At 37.0% G+C, this 21,922-nt stretch overlaps 1 protein-coding gene across 2 annotated transcripts in view; it reads left to right on the forward strand.

Annotated features, from left to right (window-relative positions):
• GABPA (GA binding protein transcription factor subunit alpha) overlaps nt 1-21,922 on the forward strand; it is a 34,248-nt gene that overhangs the window by 165 nt on the left and 12,161 nt on the right. The window contains exons 1-5 of one of the 2 annotated variants that reach the window (XM_063109208.1): nt 292-453; nt 6,498-6,600; nt 9,417-9,561; nt 12,713-12,797; nt 15,125-15,370. In XM_063109208.1, the coding sequence (XP_062965278.1) occupies nt 6,524-6,600; nt 9,417-9,561; nt 12,713-12,797; nt 15,125-15,370 (553 nt within the window). In that variant the 5' untranslated portion in view covers nt 292-453; nt 6,498-6,523. Of the gene's footprint in view, nt 1-291; nt 454-6,497; nt 6,601-9,416; nt 9,562-12,712; nt 12,798-15,124; nt 15,371-21,922 lie in introns of those variants that run through there. The other variant, XM_063109218.1, reaches the window with a different exon arrangement.

The raw sequence follows: 21,922 nt of genomic DNA on the forward strand, positions 1-21,922 counted from the left end.
AGTTTGACCCGCTCTTTTTTCCTACTAGAACGCTTGCCCTTACGCATGCGCACTTTGGTCTTTTCCCTAGGCCAAACCCCACTCCGAGTCATCGTCCTGTTCCTTGGGGTTGTTGAGGCGTATCATATGTGCAGGGAGAGTGACAGAGTGTAAAACAAAGCGGATTGGGGCGTTGTGCTTCCTTGTGTTTCGCGAGGCTCCGTTGCCTCGGACGTTCGTTTCGCGCACCCGGCTGGGAGTTGTAGTTCTGGACCCGGGGGTGCCTGGGAGGTGGGTGGGAGGGTTGGGGTTTTTCGGCGCCGATTCCGCGGGAAGGGCCCGGGGCCCGCACACTTGGATTCGCGGGAGCTGCAGGTCTTACCCGGAGACACGCTGCACGTGGAGCCCGCGCCACTGCCGTTCTCAGCCGGCTCTGGAGCGCGGGCGGGGGCGACAGGGCCGATTCCGGAGTGGGTGAGTGCGACTACCGGGGAGGAAGGGAGCGCGGGCCCGCGCGGGCCGGCCTCGTTCCGGGGCCTTTTCCCCCAGGCGGCCCCCCCGCGGCCGCCTCTGTGTTTTGTTTCCGCTGGTCCCCGGCGCTGTGACTCCCATTTCCGTTCGTGGAGACTTGAGGGAGCCGGGTGGGGAGGGGCGGGAGAGACTGTGCGGGGAGCGGAGGGAAGTGTCGGGGGGCGAGCGGCACGGGGCCCCGGGAGACCGCTCGTCCCCGGGCTCCGGGCCGTACACTTCGCTTTTTGCCGCTCCCTTTCCTCCCTGTCCCCTTCTCGACTGTCCGCTGCAGTCCTCAGTTTCTGCGGTCGGGATGTGGTCCTGACGCCTCCGGGATTTCAGAGGCGCAAAACCGGTCTCCTCGCCGGACTCAGGGATTCATTCACTTTAAATCCAGTTGTCTTTCTAGAATTGTCTGTCAGTTGCACCAAAACCATTTATCAGTGTATATGGTATCCACCTAGTTTTTTGGGTTTTTTTTTTCTCTTTTAGGCAACGAAGTAAGCCAAGGGGACAACGATGGGTTAATGTACCTTGCCAACTTTACGTTTTTTATGTTCTGGAAGATAAGCCATTCGTGCATATTTGGATTTAAAGAGATGCCCGTTTGCTTAGGTTAACAGCAGAGAGGACAGTGCCTTATATTGCATTGCAAGATAATGAGTAATTTAGAAATAAAATCCATTTCGTAAATAGTTTCCAACTGGGGAGAAGGAAAGGTTTAGAAGGGTTCCCTTGAGCGAAGTGTGGAATGGGGTAGTGATAACTTTCTTTGGTACTGTCGGAAGAAACAGGTCAACTTTTTAGCAGCTACTCTAAGGGAATAGCCTATTTCTTAGGGTTTGATCGAGGCTTTTCAAGCTTTTTTAGTTTTAGACATATTCTGACTCTGGGTGGATTTAAGTCAGTTTTACTTGCATTGAGTACAGGAGCATATGTCACGAGGGGTATATAGTCATGAAGTACCAAAGTAAATAATGTGGTAGATGTTAAGCTGAAGCAGTTCATGAGAGCTGTAGAGGCCGAGTACTAAATTAAAACTGTTGACTTTAGTCTTCTCCGAACTCTTTATTTACAGAACTTTAAATCTACAGGGAAATTTTTAAAAAATCATGCAATGGACACCCATATACTCTTCACTTAGGGATCAACAACTGTTAAACTTCCATGTTTGCTTTCTCTCTATGTATATGCACATACATATGTGCTTCACTTTTTCTTAACTGTTGACTTTATTTTAAAAAATAAAAATGTCTTTTCCTCAGGTACTTAGTATTTGTTAGCTTGGGAAAATATGCAGTTGGTCATACAGGTACTCTCAGACTGCTCTTATGTTTGTTTATCCTGTATTGAGAAAAAGTGCTCTAAGCTTTGCAAATTAATAATGCATTCCGACGAAGAAAGGCAATCCTCAAATTTATCTGTGGTTCTACAAGGGAAAGTACGCTAGCCTTTTTTAGTTAAATTCCGGTTTAGTTTGTGTCCAATTTGTGAAATGTTCTGAACTCCAGGTTAAATTTAATCTAGGAAAACCAGAGTATCAATGAAAGTATGTGAGGTTGTTCTCTGCAGTTATGCTGGGGGCAGCCTTTAGGTGGAGAGGCTCCAAGGGATCCTCTCGTCTCCATTTACTTAAGTATTGACATAGAATCCTGGGGAATTGGTTCCAGAAAAAGAGCTAAGACCTTCTCAAGCACTGATATAAGAGATTTGGACTATTTCCCAAATCTCTACATTGCTTAGACTAAATTTAGAGAACTGAGAGAGAAAGAGAAAGATCAATTCAGAGACTGTGTATCATGACTTTTTTCCAAAAGTGTATAGGTTTATTTTTTTTCTTTATGTGGTACTTTCCAGGGACTGGTCTACAACTTTTTTAGAAAGATCATAGGGTAAATTTCTTTTTAACTTTCTGTTTTAGTACTTAAAGGGAGCCCCAGGTATCCCTGCTGATAAGCCATTAGGGCTAATTTTCAGCCTCTGGCTACTTCACATGCTCTTCTGTTTTACTAAAGTTCCCAGAAAATCCACTTATTTTCCAATCTTTTTAGAAAAATTGGTTATGGAAATGGGAGTGGACCTCCTTGTGAACCCTGAAAGTAAAACATGATTTTTTAAAAGTGTTTTTCTGCTGTAAACTATTGTTTCTCACTCTTTTCTGTACAGAGCAATTTTTATGATTTATTTTGTGTGAACATTATTTTCTTGTTTATAACTGGTACTAAAATTCTGTGGTATGTAGTTTTTCCACTTTTTTTTTTATAGTTGGATGCTTTCTTACCATGGATACTTGGTTTGGCTCCAGCTTCCAGGTTTTCACCAACAAAGCTGCCCTGAACATCCTATTATCAATTTGAAAATTTCTCTAAATATTTGTCTCGGGTGAGATTGCTGGGTCATAGGTATAAGCATGCTTGATTTGAGCAATCTAGTATGCTTCTCTTAGATTTTTCCCCAGAATACATAGATTTGTCTGTACTCCATCAATAGAGGCATAGGAGTCTTATGTCCACATGTCCCTACTAACGCTTCTCATTATTCCCCTAACATTTGCTGTACATACACAGTATAAAATGATAGTTCCTTGTTTTAAATTGTATTTTTTGAATGATTTAAATTTGAGCATTTTTTCATATCCTTAGCCATTTTGGTTTCCCTTTATGTGAATTTTCTTTTCTGTGATTTGCCTACTTTTCTAATTTGTCCTGACTTTTTTTGTTGTTTTTCCAGAAGGTTGTTGTCTGTTCCATTTATTAGTCCTTTGTCACTTTTGGGTATTAGAAATGTCTTTGCCATTCTGTAGCCTGTCTATTGAACATAAATCTTAATTTTTATGTAATCAGATCCGTCAATTTTTCTCCTTATGGTTTGTTTTTGTGATTTTATTTAAGAAACCTTTTCTATCCTTAGACCACAAAAAGGTCCCCTCCATTTTCTTCCATTAGCTCTAAAGTTTTACTTTTCACATTTAGGCCTTTAAGGTGTCTGGAGTCCATTTTATATGGTATGAAATAGTCCTTGTAACATTCATTTATTCAACACATATTAATGGAGTGCCTACTATGAGTGAGGCATTATTCAAAGCTCTTTGTATATGTCTGTGAACAAATATCCCTGTCCTCGTGAAGCTTATTGTCCCTACTGGTGGGCACTTGTTTTCTGTTTTTGTTTAGTGCTTAGGATAATTCCATAATTTTATACGTAGTACAACTTAAGGAATAGGCTTTCTTGGGGAAAGAAGGGAAGATTTGTTAGACTAGCATCAGCAAGAAAAGAAAACAAAGGTCCTTCATTATTTCATCAACTCAAAGAGAAGCCTGCTGGGGCCTGGGTAGTCTGCTAGACATGCATCTATTATTTGAGTGGAGAACCCTACGTCCTGTTGTTTGTCCTTAGAGGGCAAGTGTGAGAGCAAAAGTAATGTGGGAAAAATCAGACCAGTTGTGTACCAGGCAGTCTAGATTTGGGTGTCAGCTATTTACAGACTAAGTTGTCAGAAAACCAGCTACCCAGCACTTATACATGCTGGGATCTGAGGAGAGTTACAGCCCTTTCTAAAGTGGGAAGAGAGACTGTATTAGTTTCCTTGTGCTACTGTAAAAAAATTACTGCAAATACAGTGGCTTAAAAACACAACCAATTTTATTATCTTACAGTTTTGGAAGCCGGAAGTCTCAAATGAGCCTCTCTGGGCTAAAATCAGGTGTTGGCAGGGCTAAATTTCTTTTAGAGCCTCTAAGAAAGAATCTGTTCATGTTCTAACTTTTAGAAACTACCTACATTCCTTGGCTTGTGGCTTCTCTCTGACGTCAAAGCTGGTCACAGCCACGCATTAGAGTCCTCCTCACATTGAATCACTCTGGCTCTCTCTTCTATTTCTCTCTTCCACTTGTAAGGACCCTTGTAATTTCACTGGGCCTACCTAGATAAATCCAGCATAATCTTTGTATTTTAAGGTCAGCAGATTAGTAGCCTTAATTCCATCTGCAACCTAATCCTCTTTAGCCATATAACTTAACATATTCTCAGGTTCTGGGTTATTATTCTGCCTACCATAGAGACCATGATCCCTTGAGAAGTTAAGGCCTGGTAAAGCCCCTCCCACTTAAAGACGGTAGGAGAAGTTCCTAGTCTGGACAAACCAAATTAAGTTCCTGTGGTCACTTTTGGACAATTTTGGTCTTCACACTTTGATGAAGATTCAACAAGGGAAGAAAAATGATAAATATAATAAATGAATGATAATATTAAATTAATAATATAGTATTTTATAGTATGCTATGAAAAGAAAACAGGGTAAAGAAGAGACAGATTACAGAATTAAATGAGGGTGATCAGGGCAAACCTCACTGAGAAGGTGATATTTGAGCAGAGACTTTAAAGAGGTAAGTAAGGAATTTAGCCAAGAGGATATATGGGGGTAATAGGTTCCAAGCAGACTGAACAATGAGAGCAAAGGCCGTAGAACAGGAAAATGCAAGGACAAACAAGGAGGCACATGTGGGAGACGGCGTGAGAGCAATAATGGGGTGGGGATAGGGGGTAGATCATGTAGTGCCTTGTTGGTCATGGTGAAGTCTTTGGATTTTACAGAGAGTGGTATATCTATCAAAGAAATACTATGATCTAACTTCAATTTTAAAATGAACCACACTATTATATTAGGAAGCGATTGCAGTATTCCAGGTGGTGGCTCTTTTACTAGTGTATGCAGTATAGAGCCTGTCTGTGAACAAAGCACGGTTCAGGCCCACCTGGAGTAATGTGTGCTTAGGTTGATACATCTGAAGTGTGACATTATGCCACAGGTGGTTTAGCCTCACTAACCTCTGCATAGTTCATATGAGGATGGGCTCAAAAAGATTGTTCTGTTTAAAGCATTTGAATAGAATACCTGATGTTCAACAAATAATTGTTGTTATTAATAAGAATGAGGATTTGAATTCTTCATTTTGTCAAATCTTGTAAGTGGGAGCACTCTTTTGCAAATGTTGGAATACCAAATTTAGGGGAGTGTTGCTTATCAGTCCAAGATACGACTGTTTTAGATGTGGTAGTAAACTTAGAAACCTACTCTGAAGGAGCTGTGGACTCACTATACAAAGGTACTTCAAACAGTTCATGGAAAGATTCATATTATCTTTTAATTCTACTTTTCCATGAACTGTTTGAAGTACCCTACTATATGAAGTCCATAGACAGATTCATTGACTTACAGTAAGGTAGGAGGTAGTAGCAGAACCTGGAACTTACAGCATTAACACCTTGGAAATAGCCACGAAGAAATACTGATATATGTAGCTGTTTTATGCATTACTTAGCATTTTAAAAATTATAATGTTTTGTATCAATAATCATTTAAAGCACTAGGTAATAATTTCACAAGAGATAATTAAAAACTGATATAGTGGTTTGTTTAAAGTAAAACCACATCTGAAAAAGTAAACCATTAAAAAAAAAAAAAAACTCTAGTGTGTAATCAGGGCAGTAATGCACATCTCTATAATTTGTTTCTTTATTTGGCTCTTTTAGAATATTGTACTTGCATTTATAAGATATGTAATTTGTAACAAATCAGCTACAATTTTATATCACTATAGATAAAGTGCTTTGCAGTAAATTCTGCTAAAAAAGGTACAACTTTTAGGTGAACCATTGTAGTTCATCTCCATGTTAAGTTTCAGGTTTAAATTCTGTTATTGAGATTTGAGTTGCTTTGATATAACATACCTGTCACTTGATTTTGAAGTAACTTGAATTACTGACTGAGATTGGGCCAAAAACATCCCGCTAAATCCAATAGAATGTTGAAGTCATCATGTCAGGCTAATAGACACCAGTTAAACAAAAACTAGCTTATAAATGTCATTTGTGGATTTTCTTTTATATGTGAAGATTACTTCCCCCTCTTCTGCTTGCCCTCTGCCTTTATTTGAATTGGGTCTGCTTGTGTATCATTTCTGTTTATGCAGATAATTTCAAACTCTCTTAATATTTAACTCTTGCAGGACTGATCTTTTGAAATACTTCAACCATGACTAAAAGAGAAGCAGAGGAACTCATAGAAATTGAAATCGATGGAACAGAGAAATCAGAGTGTACAGAAGAAAGGTTTGTGTTTTCTGAATTTATTATTTTTTTGTATTATCAATATACCTAAATAAAATCAGCAATCAAGCCATAGTTCTATTGGGCTTTTTAAAAAAATTTACCTCAGCATTTTAGGGTGTTGCTTTTTTTCCTGCTCACTTAACAAGTTTGTAGCTGAGAGAGAAAACAGTTTTAAACAGTTTTATTACTACTAAAGGTAGTAATAAGTAAGTGTAGCTGATAATGATCAAGAAATTGATTGCAGTAGTTTTTTCCTTTGGGGCACTATTTTATTCTTGATTCCTTTTCTCAGTGCTGGTTACTTTTGTTTCAGAAAGTGTTTAATTCAACCTGAACTACTTGAACAAATATTTATAAGTAACTGCTATGAACTAATCACTTTCAGGAATATATGAATAAATGAGATACAATCTGCCTTTATAGAGGCCACATTGCATTTGAGGAGATGTACAGATATATGAGTAATTATGTGCACAGTGCTGAGCATAAAGTATAGTGAAAGATGTTAGTTCTTGGAATAATAATGAAATATTATTATTTGAAAGAAAGGAAGTGGTAATGAGTTCAAAATCCAAGGAGAGACTATGAGTAGAAATAGAGATTTGGGGCCGGCCCCGTGGCTCACTCAGGAGAGTGCGGCACTGGTAGCGCCAAGGCCGCGGGTTTGGATCCTGTATAGGGATGGCCGGTGCGCTCACTGGTTGAGCGTGGTGTGGACTGCACCATGCCGAGGGTTGTGATCCCCTTACTGGTCAAAAAAAAAGAGAGAGATTTGGGAGTCAACAAGAAAGTAAGTAATAGTTGTTGGTCCCTATTTTACTCTGTAAAGCAGAAGATGAGATAATACGCTGAAAGTAAAGGGGACTGAAGAGCAGTAGAGAGCCTTTGGAGAGTAACAGGAGGTTTAGGACAACAGCAGTGGGACTGAGCAAGATAACTAAGATTGAATAGGATACTGAGGGTTGAGAGTGCAGTTGAAATTTTAAAACCTAAAAATTTTTTTTTTTTTGGTGGCTGGCTGGTATAGGGATCCAAACCCTCAATCTTGATGTTAATAACACTGCACTCTAACCAACTGAGCTAAACATTTTAATAGAGCTTAACACCTTAAACATTTACCATTAAAATCTTAACATTTTAATAGAGCTTTTCAACTGGTTTGATTACCCTATTTTTTCCAGCAGAAGAAAGAATAGAGAGAATGCATGCTTCTCTTGATATTCAAGTATATATATATTTTTGTAACAAATTACTGCAAAATTTAGCAGCTTAAAACACTGAACATTTATAATTGTATATTGTTTCTCAGGATCAGGAACTTGGAAGCAGCTCAACTGGGTGGTTCTGGCTCAGGGTATTTCATGAGCTTGTGGTGAAGTTGTCAGTCTGAACTACAGTCATTTGAAGACTTGGCTGAGGTTAGAGTATCTACTTCCAAGATCACTCTTGAAGAGACTGTTGCCAGGACTCCTCAGTTCTGGGCCTTTCTCTACGGTTGCTCATGGCATGGCAGCTGGCTTCTTCCCCTAAAGCAAATGGTCTGAGAGACATAAAGTGCCAAGGTGGAAGACACAGTGTCTTTTAAATGGCCTGTGTAAAGGAAGTGGTAGTTGCTATCCAGCTATAGCAGACTGTTGTGCAGGAGTTTAAGCCCAGTGATGTGAAATCACATTTTTTTTTTTTAGAGAAATAGGTTATTCACATTTTTTGTATGAAGTCTCCCAAGGTTTAAATGATGGCTACAAAAAAATTTTTTTAATTTTTTGAGTTCAGTTCACATAAAACAGATCTTTAAAAATCTGTCTTAAAGTGAAATCTGGATCTTTTAAGAATAATTGTTACAAAAAAAAAAGAAAAAGAAAACTATTGCCTACTGTGCTATAGCTGAAGAATTTGATAAAAATGCTTACTTAGCCAAAATACTCAATTCTTTACCTTAACAAATAACAAGAATGTACTATTATTTTAAGATCAGCTTGTGGTTTTTTTTTTTTTTAAAGATGACCGGTAAGGGGATCTTAACCCTTAACTTGGTGTTGTCAGCACCATGCTCACCCATTGAGCTAACCAGCCATCCCTATATGGGATCTGAACCCGTGGCCTTGGTGTTATCAGCATCACACTCTCCCGAGTGAGCCAGGGGCCGGCCCAGCTTGTGCTTTTAATCATGAGTGGTCTTAACCCTTTTAGTGTTTTTGAATTGAACCCTTTTGAATTCAAAGTGTAAAATATCAGTACAAAAGAGTCCTAAGAGAGTTTTAAGGAAGAATATAACTTTTTTTTTTTTTAATGTGGGACTATGGTGATTATAACTAGTAGTGTTCAGATTATGTTAAATGGAAAATATTTTATTTAACTTATGTTTTCCTATCTTATCAGTTTATATTTTCTAAATTGTATTTATGTTGGGAAGGGAAATTGACAAGTAGAGATGGCATACAGATTTTGAGGAGACAGTGTATCTTCGGTCTAAAAATCCTTCAAAATAACTTGAAAATGTGATAGAAATACAAACATATCTCCTTAAATATTGTATATGCAGTGTTTATATGTGTACACACAACACATACCTGTGTATATCCATAATGAGGCATATTTTCAAGGGTGCATTAAATTTCAAGCTACCATTTCTTTGTGAAATTCACTGTTCGGTTTGGCAACACTAGTTGGTGATGAGCCTGTCGGAATACCTATGTACAAATGAGTTTTCAAAGACCAGAAATGTGTTTTGGTATTGAATTTTGTTTGGAGCATAGTGTTACCTTAATATCCAGGGAAAAAATGTAATTATAATCCTTATATCCTTTAACATTTAGTATTGTAGAACAAACTTACACCCCAGCTGAATGTGTAAGCCAGGCCATAGACATCAATGAGCCAATAGGCAATTTAAAGAAACTACTAGAACCAAGACTACAGTGTTCTTTGGATGCTCATGAAATTTGCCTGCAAGATATCCAGGTAATTTTTTTTTTTTAATTTGTATTCCAGCATTGCTGTCTGCATAGGAATATCTTTTGTTAGCCTTTTATCTCTATAGCTATAGCCTTTGTGTCTGTAAGTAGGTTTGACCTGTATTATTATAAAACTTAAGCATTTATCAATAAAAAGAATTCTTTCAGCAAAATTTCCTCCTCTTAAAATTGTATTTAAAAGATTGAGTACTAAATCAAGCATTTGTTTTTTACTTTCCCAAATATAAAATGAGAAGTTTAAATAAATTGGAATCAGAGCTTAAATATAGAGTAGGGGGAAGCACATGGACCTTGCAAACTGAAGTATATTTCTACCTATTTTTTAACTTTGTATGTCAGTTTTCTTATCTTTAAAAAGAGATTGTTTGAATAAATGATTTTTACAATCTCTTCCATCTTTATTTCCTCTAGCAGTAAATTTTGGATAAGAATTTAAATATCAAACTGGTATTTTGTGGAATTCACTGCAATAGGATTTTATCCATGGTAGTATTATAATAATATGTTTGAAACTTATTCACAGTCATGTGTTATGGTACTCTTTCAAGAAATGTAGTGTTTTTATATGTAAAAGGTAGAATCCTAAATAGGGCTGCTCAGATAGTTTCTCCATGACTTTCATTAAACATATGAGTAAGTACTAGAGTTTTATACTATTTTGTAATTATACTAACAGTACTAATGAATATTGTGTCATCTTTTGGATCATTTGTTTTATTCTTTACTCCTCCCCCTGCCTACCTTGTGGTATGGAACTTTTCCCTTAATTTTTTGAAAATTCAAATCATTGTATACCAGTATTAAGTAAGGTTTTGCTGTACAGTAAGTTAAAATGTTTTAATGAAATCTGTGCATTTTAGTTGCCATTTAACCATACTTTAATATTTTCCTGTCAATAAAAGTCTAGTAAATGTTGATGGGGGAATATTGCTCTTCTAAAACTAGGTAATGTAGGTAGGTCTAGTAATGTTAGAATTTTAGGACTTAAGGTTTTTCTTCTTAACAGTGAGAGGATATATTAGCATAATCTTTTTGGAAAGCAGCTGGCATTTAATATCTATTAATGTGAAGTGTGAAATACCTTACATTTCTACCTCAATGAGTTGTTCCTACAGAAATGCTCACCTGGTTGGGCAAAGGTGTATGTATAAGGATGTTCATTCATGGTTTTGCAAATACTGAAAACAACTCAAGTGTTCCAAAAACAGGGGACTCAATAAATGAATTCCATAGATTGGAATTTAAGGTAGCCTTTAAAAATTGGTGAATGAGATAGAGCTTATGGGCACGATATGTTGAGTGAAACAATACTTGCAAAACATACATTATCTCATTTAATCTACATCAGTCTTTGAAATCACCATATTCTTAATCACATCCTGCATATGTAGAAACAGATTTAAAGAGGTTAAATAATTTGCTCAATGTGTGGCTACAAAGGGGTACATTGGAATTTGAACTCAGGCCTGTCTGACTCCACAACTCATTTCACTTGTTTGAGGCAGATCTTTTAAAGAAGAATTCATAGTGAATAACCCATTTTCACTGGATTTTACCTAACTTTTCTCATATGAAGTTACTTCAAAAAGTTTATGGAAAAATAAAATTAGAAGGTAATACGAATCTTTTCATGAACTTTTTGAAGACCCTTTGTATGTAAAATAAAAGAGAATCTGGACTTGATCTCTTAATTGTCTTTCAGCTCTAACACTTGTTGCTTCTTTTATAATACTTGACCTATTCAGGGCCTGCAAAGTACCCAACCTACCATAGGTTCTCAATAAATATTAGTTGGATGCATGGAAATATGTATAATTCATAGTGTCATAGAATTCAGAGCTAGCCTTGGATCCAAGGGCATTTGGCTTAACTCTCTGTCCTCCTCCTCCTCAAATAGGATATGAAGATGACAACATCTGTTCTCCATGGCAATTAGTGCAAATATACATTTGAAGTCAGAATTCTTGTTGTTTGTGGTAATGGTTTTGTATTTTCAGATGTATGCTGACTTGAAAGCTGATGGAACAGATGAGTTGCACTTCTTTGAAGAGTATGACACCAGATCAGATACCATGTTTGAGTTTTGTCCTTGTCCTAGCTCTTAGTGAACTAGCTAGTGTATTCAGTGCCTGAGAGTTTACTGCAGAGTTACACATGCCATCGCTTCTGATGGATAATACCAGTGTCTACCACACAAGGAGAAAAAACTTAATTTAGAATTTTTAACAAAATATAAGGCAAAGACAGGTTAAATGTGGCAGTTTCACTCCTTAATATGTCTTTCTACAGGGTTACACAGTTTATCTTGTCCCTGTTGAAGTTAGAAGCATAGTCACTTAAGTCATGTGTTGGTGCCGTGATTGCAGTATCAGCTGAGTTCTTGGGAATGAGAATGGGAGGAGCTTTACACCTTCAGCTATATGATATGCAGACACATACAGATATACTTTATTCAAGATAATTATAATGGAAGCCTGTGATTAAGCTGGTGACAGAAAGTTTCTGAAAGTCAGAATTACTTTTTATCATCAATTTGCCAATGTGTGAAGTGCATTCACTGTAAGGAAATATAAAGGGGAAAAAGCACTAGTACTGAAAGGATACGGAATTATGATTAAAGGTATTCATAGCTAGGTCAAGTAGTAAGGTCATAAATCCTAAACTTTGTGATCAGGGATTTAGAGTGAATCCCGATCTTCAATATATGGCAAGAGAGATATGACAAGAATATGTTTATAGATTTAGATAAATTGTCACCACTAACGAAACATCCTTGCTTATTTATGACAGATACTGCATTATATTCTACTTTAAATACATTTACAGAATGAATAACTGCCTTTTAGCATTATTTAAGATAACAAACTAGACTCCAGAGCTAGAGAAAACTGCCACTTAAAATAAGTTTGATGGTTTATGCCGTCTTTAATTACTTTCTCAGTAGTTAAAATATTTCGGTTTTGGCAAAGAATTAAATGATATGACAACTTAGACAATTAAATGGATTTTTGCAATTTAATTAGTATGCTCAGTAATTAAGTCCTGTTTGGTATATCCATTTATACTGAACCACAAAGGCAAGGGCCTAAATCTAATGATTGAGCTAAAATAATCTCATTCATTTTACCCATGTTTAGCTGGATCCGGAGCGAAGTTTATTTGACCAAGGAGTAAAGACAGATGGAACTGTACAGCTTAGTGTACAGGTAATTTCTTATCAAGGTGAGTTACTACTTTTAGTAATGGTTATTTAAAAGCTTAGCTCCTGTTTTTCTGATATGGTAACTCAATTTTATAAGTTTTAGGCATTTTAGATGGTTATCTAAATTACTTAATGTGATGTTATAGGCAAATATTGATGCTTTTAGTTTAATTGTATCTGTCAGGGTGAAACAAATAGTATAACACATTCTACCTAGTTTAATCATAAAGAGATAAATTACAGGGTAGTAAATAGCAGAATCACAGAGACGGCTGGAAGAACAGGTTCTATCTGACTTCCTAAGAATGCCTTAGCCTTAACTGCAGAACTGGACTACAGAGGAAACTGTTGCCCTTCCCTGATATGGAAAACACCACATCTGGAAGCTACCACTGTAGCTGTCAGCATGAAACCATGCTGCCTTTACAGAGGTCTACCCTAGTCAAAAAACGGATGTTGTGTTCCTACTTGTCTCCTCTTAACCCATTTCCAAACAGAAAGCTTATTGATTCTAGAGCCTAAATCACATCTGGAATGCTAGCTGCAAGGACATCCAGTCTCAACCATTTGGCACAGAAAGAGGAATTTGTGAAGGATACGGAGTGACCCAGTCAGCCAATATCCATCACAGTATTTTACTAATCTTGTATAAGTACATAACTTAGAAAAGAAAAATAGGAAATCGTTTTTGGTAGATTGAGTTTTAGCTTTTAAAAATGTAGTTTGTTGGGATTTCTAACAAGAGTTTTGGAATAATGTAGTTTCCGAACATATTGTATTGCTAATAATTGTGTTTCACAAACCAACATCTTCTTCAGACTCTGAAAATGGTTGTTATCTACTTTGGATCCTTGATTCCTCCAGGGTTGATTGTTGTTAGGAATAGGAAAGAAATTTATTGTTTTTATCTTTAAAAGCCTCTAATGACTTACCAATGCAAGGTGCATTTAAGAACAGTTGACTTAAAACCATTAAAGTATGGAATTTGGATGGAGGATTAGGTAATAAACATTAGGAAAACATTTTAAAAATTCTGATTATTCTTGTGTATATTCGAAAAAGTGACTTCTCTTGTTATCACCTAATGAATGATAGTAGTACATTTTCCTGTAACATTAGTTTACACAGGAGATTGAAGTTGTTTTTGCTTTTTCAAGTGTACTTTGACTAAATCTTGGTATAGATTGTAACATTCAACAAGCAAACAGTAGCTGTTAAGTAGTATGATAGTTTCTTAGAGCAGTCATTTTAACATAAGTATCTGAGATTATTTCATAAAGCGGTAGTTTATTCTATTTTGAATAGATAAACAATAGTATATCTCAGAAAGAGCTGTGTAGACATGACTAAATAAAATAAGTGCTTTTATGGTATAATTTCTTAGCTTAATTATAATTTCTGAAGCATAAGTTTAGACGTTTTCATTTGGAGTGAATACGCATTGAGGAGTCTCTATTAATGTATCATTTACCTCAACTTTATTTTTTATTTTTTCTATAGGAATTATAGTTCTTCACATGTTTATAGTAGGGTCTGAATATCTTCAGGATTTGGGTTTGTCTTTATTCAATTGTAAATGAAAAGCAGAACTTAATGATGTGAATTTAATTTAACATATTCAAAACCATTTTTAACACATTTACTTTGTTCTTTAAAAAGAAAAGCAGAGTAGGCATATAATTTTAATTTGCTGAGAGGGATTTTTTATAATCCTGAGAGTGGGTAGCTACTCATTTATACTCTCCCTAGTCCAGTTTTATTTTCTGTTCCATATTGTTAGTTTTTATTTATTTTTATTTTATTGTGGTAAGAGCTGGTAGTATTTTTTTTTCCTGAAGATGTTTGTAGGTAGAGTTTGTTGTGTGTGTTATTTTTTAAAAATTATTTTAGTCTTGTAGAAAAGTCGCATGACTAGTAAAAGAATTCCAGGATATCTTTCATCCAGATTCGCCAAATGTTAACTTTCATTTTATTTGTTCTATTCTCTCTCCCCTGACACGTTTTTTTTTTTTTAACTGTTTGAAGATAAGTTGTAGACATGATCCGCTTTCATCTCTAAGTACATCAATGTGTATGTTTTCTTAAAAACAAGGATTCTTTTATGTGACCATAGTACAGTCATCAAAATTAGGAAATTAATGCTGACAATGCTGTTACTACAGAAATTCTGTTGAATTGTATTTATTGTTAATAGGGAATCTGTTAAATTCTCTAGACATATCACTAAAAATATTTAAGATGTAGTTTTTCTCTACCATTTGAGAACATATAAACTAAACTAAATTTGTGTGTGTGTGACTTTTGTGTTTCATTTAGATTTATAATTTGTTTTTTATGTATTGTTAAGGACTTGAGCCAAAGTTAAACATCCTTGAAATTGTTAAACCTGCGGACACTGTTGAAGTAGTTATTGATCCCGATGCTCACCATGCTGAATCAGAAGCACATCTTGTTGAGGAAACTCAAGTGATAACTCTTGATGGCACAAAACACATCACAACTATTTCAGATGAAACCTCAGAACAAGTGACAAGATGGGCTGCTGCACTAGAAGGTTATAGGAAAGAACAAGAACGCCTTGGGATACCCTATGGTAATAAAATAAGTAGTAATTATATGTTATGTAGAAAAATAAGAATTAGGTTTGTCATAGGTGACCATAGGGTAAGTTATAATCTGTTTTAAATGTGGAATCTTTAGGGAGAATGTTAATTTTCTGTATCTCTCTCTTTTTTTTTTTTTTTGAACTGTAATACACATTTAACCCACATAATGGATGAATACTGTCCTGGGTGCTGGGAATACAAAGTATAAAAAAAAATTTCTACCCTTAGGGTGTTCACAGTGTAGTTGAAGAGAGAGAAGATAGATGAAAAGAGACAATTGCCATAAAAGGTAACATTTTTCAGCTGTCAATCTTGTCTAAAAGAAGCATGCTATTAGAATCTCAAAGGGATTATCAGGGCCAGGGGGAAAACTGGGAAGAGTTTATTATAGACAAGAAACTGTTAGGCAGAGAAGAACATTCCAGACAGGAAATATTTTGTGCAAAGCTTAGACATGGAAGTATGCATGAGTAGTAAGAAGAGTTAGTGGGTAAGGAGTTACTCTGTAGCATTATAGAACTGTTTTTGATTGATAAAAGTGATAATTGTAAAGTGAATGTGGCAGTGGTATACAGCATAAGTTGGAGCAGGTGGAGACTGGGTGAAAGTAAAACAGGACCTTATTATTGCCGTGTAGGTGTGACTATGTGAATGCTTGGGAGTAGAAAAGAAGAGGTAGATGAAAACAGTGATAGGACCAACCACGTAGACAGATTGTATGAGGGTAGAGATGGAGGATTCAAATATTTATCTAACTTCTCAAGCTTGGGTGACTAAGGCAATAATAATCTTGATAAAAATTGCTTCCATCTTCATTACATGTTTGTAAACACCACCATGTGCCAGGCACTATGTTAAATGCTGGGTTTATGATGGTGCACAAGAAAGACAGTATGCCTTCAAAAGCCTAGTTGAGGAAGTAGGGAAGTCTGCTGTGGGAAATTATTAATAGTGCTTAATGTTGAAGTAGAAGTACATATTCAATTGAAGGTAGCCAGGAAACAGTTTCAGGAGCACACCGCTTTGGCTGGAGATAAAGATTTATATTTGAAACATAAAAGTATATGTAGACTATTATAGAGAAAAGGAAAATGGAAAAGAACACAACTTTAAAGACTGGTTTCTAGATCCATAAACATTTAGGATTGGAGAAAAGGAAGGCAGACAATTAATAGCTGGAGAGAGAGAAGGAAAATAAGAACGGTATAGTGTCAGTGAAATCAAGGGGAGAGTTTAGATGGTCAAGATTCAGACATTGCTAAGAAAGTCAAAGAATGCCAACTGAATAATGTCTACTAAATTTGGTGATCAGAGGGTGATTGGTAAACTTAGGCAAAAGTAACTGTGGAGTTGGAGAGACAGCTGAATGATAAGAAATAGACATTTTAGAAATGGAGAAAACAGATATTCAACTTCTGGTTAAGATGGCAGAATAGACGGTCCCCAGCGTCACTCTCTCCCACAAATCAACCAATTTACAACTGTATAAAAAAGCAACAACAGCCAAGCTAGGGTCACTAGAGCTCAGGGGAAGAGGAAGAGAGACCTACGGAGTGCATGAAGGTGAGAAAAGCTATGATGAGAGAAAGAAAAAACTGCTCTGACCATTTCGTGCTGCAGCCACTTTAAGCCTGGAGCTGCTGAGCACACGGAGCAGGAGCTGGCAAAAGCTCTGTGCGCCTTCGGATGGAGTTGCTTGGAGGCGGCAGGGGAGAAGATGGCCTTGTTGGCCCCCAGGCCAGCAAGACCACTAGTAGGGTTCCTGTAGACCCACATAGGAGCAAAGAGCCACAACAACTGAAAAAATGGAGCCACTCAGAGGCCAGTGAGACATCACAAGGGACTGGCACACAGCCCATCCCACTGGAAGTGTTTGCAACACAAGCGGTGGGGGAGATGGGCACACCGGGGTAATGCTGGGGCACAGCAAGGACAGCTGATCTGCATCCTAGTAGGCATAGGACCACTCAGAGGAGACTGATCAGGAATATAGAATTGCACGGGGTGCAGTTTGATGAAAAGACTCAGGCCCAGATCAGTTTCTACACAAACCAGGTGCACTAAGTCTCTGGAGAGCCGGAAGTACCTATAAAGTCAACCATTATAACCTGAGCTGCACAAAAAGCCTTTCCTAGGGAAGCAGCAACAAAGCAGCAATTTAGCTCAACCACAGAGCTCAAGTACTCATCCCAACAGGAAGTTCCCCCACTTTACTTAAGCAAAGCACAAAAAATTAGTTCCCGCTCAGACACACCACCAGTGCCTCAGCCCGCCCAGGGATGTAAGGCATGAAGTCAGGGACCAGACACCACCACCACCACCACAACCAGGCATACCGCCAGTGCCAAGGAGCATGCCAAAAAGACCACCTCCATGTGGGTGGCCCACCATGGCCACCACAATAACCATGGCTGCCGCAAAAGCAGCTAGACACCACAACCACCACGCAGATAGTCTGCCAGCCACTGGAGTGCATTAACACAAGGAGAGTCACGAGCAGAGATAAAGAAGAGTATGTCTCTCTCCACAAAGCCCATTCCAGAGTGACAGAAGAAGCATCTGCTCTACAATAATGTTGGGGGACCTGATCATGCTTCTCAGCATTGGACAGATCATCTAGGCAACAGATCAAACAAGTAACCATTATTCTTTCAGAAAGAGAAAAGAAGTCTAGGGTAATTGGGGGGGGGGATGGGGAGAGATTGGGCAAGGGGCGTAAAGAATAAGTACAATTTGTACCAATATATGTGCTAGTAGTATTGATTTGATCAACATCTCTCAGCATTGAACCCCCCAAGAATATGTATAATCAATTTTGATTCAATAAAAAAATTTTTTTTTTAAAAAGAAATAGAGAAAACAGTATAAACTTTCTTTGGGGGCAGGTGGGAAAGAGTACTGGAGAAACAAATATGAAGGTACTTCAAAAAGTTCATGGATTCAGATCCCCATACCGGCCAGCTGCCAAAAAAAAAAGGGTCATGGAAAGAGGCATATTATCTTTTAATTCTATTTTTCTGTGGTAGTTAGAAGTCAAGCTGAAGAGAATGATGGGTTATAGGGAATGTTAAAACTAACTAAAAGTAAAATCAAAGTCAAAATATTTATTCTTGTCCTTTATTAAGTGAGAATATTGAAAAAATAGATGTGCTGAGATTATTCATTTTTATTTTTCTAGTTGTTTGAGTAATGAAAAAAAGACAAATTCATATTTTTGGTTCCCAGGATTGTCAGATATTAACATTTAAAAATATTATGTAAGGGTACTTCAAAAAGTTCTTGGGAAAATGGATTTAAAAGATAATACGAATCTTTCCATGAACTTTTTGGAGATCCCTCATATATTCACACAAAGTATCACAGATATAGTTTATTTATATCAAACTCGCTATCCAATTCCATAGCTCTCTCTCAGCCCCCCATGGGTCAGCTGTATCATTTATTGTATATCTTTTAAGTTTGGTTTAAAAAAAGAAAAAAAAGTCTTATGGCAAACCAGTAGTTCTCTAACACAGCTTTTCTAGCGTCACTCCTGCTTACTCGGTGCAACCACTTTATGCTTTACTGCTTTTAATCAGACTTCTTGTTATAGTAGATATGGTTTAGTTCTCTTACACTTCTCTTCCCTACAGAACAAAATAAAACCTGACCTTTCCCCATTTTGTTAATATTATTATATAACTTTTAAAAAAATCATTAGTCATTGTGCCTTATGAATATGCATTTTTTTGTTTGAATACGATTATGCTTATACAGCTTTTAATTTTCTGGAAGTTCAAAGTTGGCTTATTTTTTTAGGTGTATAGGCTTCTGTATATACCAAAACTTGCTTTCTCCTGTTTCCGTTAATCTGTTTTGTACCTGTTGTTAGTTTTTCCCAAATTCTCAAGTATATCTGGATCAGGTCTTTTCTAATCTGCTGCAGAGCTGTCCTTTACTTCTCTGTAGTATTGGATCCCCCATTTTCCTGGATCTTGTATTTTCCTTTTCCTTAGTTTTATTCTCTCATTTACTCATTGTTCTCTCATTCTCTCCTACAGGTAGGAGATAATTGCCTTCTGTGTTTGTGTGTTCTTTTTTCTGGAATGCCTGCATTGATCCTCTACATCTTTTTTCTTCCCTATTTTTCATCTTCTTATCTATTTGTACTGCTTTCTACCAGATTTTCATGTCTTTATATTACAACCTATCTGATTTTTAATCTTAATTTACAAAGGCTTTTTATTTTTGTTAGTTTCTTTACATAGCATTCTGATTATGGATATCATGTTTTCTCTTACCTCTCTGTGTATGTTGATTATAATGGTTTTAATTTGTTATTGCACAATTTCTGCTTCCTCTGCTTTTCTGTTTATTTTGTTTGGTTAACGGTTTGTTTTTTAGACTCTCTCAAATATCTGATTATTTTGCCAGTCTGTTTACAATTGAGTGAAAACTTTAAATAGAATTGGTTTGAAGTTCTGAAGGATTTGTTGACTATATGCTGCTAAAATCTACACATTAGAAGATTTTCAAATGTGTCAGTATGTGTAGGTCTTTTTGTTGGGTCTCTTCATCATCTCTGGAGAATTGGCCAAACACCTGTCTGGAGTAGAAGATTGGGGTGGGCATTTGGATACCTTCCTTTTTTTTTTTGTCTTTTTCATGACCGGCACTCAGCCAGTGAGTACACCGGCCATTCCCATATAGGATCCGAACCCGCGGCACACTCTCCCGAGTGTGCCACGGGCTCAACCCCAAGGGGTGGGCATTTGGGATTGATGTGTATATGAATACTACCTTCTGGAAGTGGAAATGGAAGTGAGACAGGAAGTAGGTGGAGAGGGCCTCACTCTTTAGTTTGTAGACTTTTATTAGTGGAAAGTGTTCTTCCAGTATCCACTTCATGTCTCTCCCTATCTAAAGTGTTCCTGGTGTGCACAATGTGTGGGATGCTCCCATTCAGCTGGCCCCCAGGAATGACGGAGAGGCACTCAAGGTTCTAAGCGCACCGTATACTTTAAATCAGCCCCCTCATTTTCAGCTTTAAGCCTCTTCTGCCACCATGACCTGAGCCAGTAAAGGGGGTTCTGCAGGTAAAAATTCTCCCACTTATTGGTATCCTCCTTGGCAGACGTTTTAGGTCATAGTTTCTCCTACTCTGCTAAATTGTTTTATCACTCTGCTTATTGGCTTCAAAAATTAGTTGAATCTCCCACCCTTGTTTGTCACTTTGTACTCAAGTTTCTATGATTTTTCATCTTTTAAAAATTTGTTTACTATCATTTTACTAGGGTCTTAGAGAAAAGAGGCAGAACATGCATGGCCAATTAGTTATGTTAAACCAGAAGTCCTGATATTATTTGAGAAAACAAATCAGACTAATTATATTTTGTCCTGACTTTTTTGATCATGATACTTTTTTGTTCATTTTTATGTAAAATAAGCTTTCTTGGACTTTTAAAGGGAGGTGTGGGTCAGGATACCTTTTGTAACTTAACAGAACTCCTCCCTCCATAGAACTCCTCCCTCTTTTGTTGTTTTTAAGTAGTATTCAAAAATAGGGCAGCTTGCTTTCTCAGTCCTTGTCCCCTTACTCCACTTTCATTTAGGCCTTCTCTTTTCTTTTCCTTGGTGTCCCTGTGCTGCTCACACTTGATTTCACTCCTGCCAGTTTCTCCTTATTGTGAACAACTGTCCTGGAAGTGATCCTTGGCTAAGTTTGAAAGCTCCCAGGTGCCATACTGCTCCACTCCTTTAAACCTTCCCATGGATCCTGCACTCAGCTACTGTTGGATTGAGCAAGACCGCTTTTAAGCTGTTGCTTTCAGCTTAGCCTGTTGTGCTTTCAATGAATACTTCTTGGCTGTGTTCAGGTCTTCTTATGCTCAGAATGGAGCAGATATCCCTTTGCTTCCTTTTGCTTTCTACTGTACAGATACTGAGAACCATGGAAGTCTGTGGCTGATATTGCTTGGTCTTCACCGACATATATTTTGGGGTCCATGGGGATAACTTATCACCCGGCTTTATTGTAAACAAATGTTCATGGGCTTTTGGTTTTTGGGTTTTGTTCTCTAGTTGATTTTTCTGTTTTTATGTATGCATTCAAAGAAATTTAAAAACTGTCTTCCTAGAATCCTCCTCTCTTTTAACTTCTTTGTGGAAAAATTTAAGAAAAAAGTATTCAATGGCTGTTGATCCTGTATTCTTATGTTTAACTCATTTTCACTGTAAAGTGGCCATTGATAAGTACCTAAATGCTTTTTTTTCCGTTTACTTTTGTATTGACTAGCATTCATTTATTAGGAATATAACCAATACTGTTTAAATAGATTATCATCCTAAAGCAGGAATACAGTGCCAAAATTAATTCAGCTAGTATTTATTAAATTTCTACAGGTAGAATGCTCTATTAAGTGTCAGAGATTCAGTGATGTAATATTGATGTTGGCCATCTTTTTCATTTGTGAATTTAATCAGATAATAAAAAAATGATGGGGAAAATTAAATTATTTGGATATACCATTAAAAATTCAGCACATCTATGTTCAAGACAC

The sequence above is a fragment of the Cynocephalus volans genome, chromosome 1, assembly GCF_027409185.1.
Source record: "Cynocephalus volans isolate mCynVol1 chromosome 1, mCynVol1.pri, whole genome shotgun sequence".
Taxonomy (NCBI): Eukaryota; Metazoa; Chordata; class Mammalia; order Dermoptera; family Cynocephalidae; genus Cynocephalus; species Cynocephalus volans.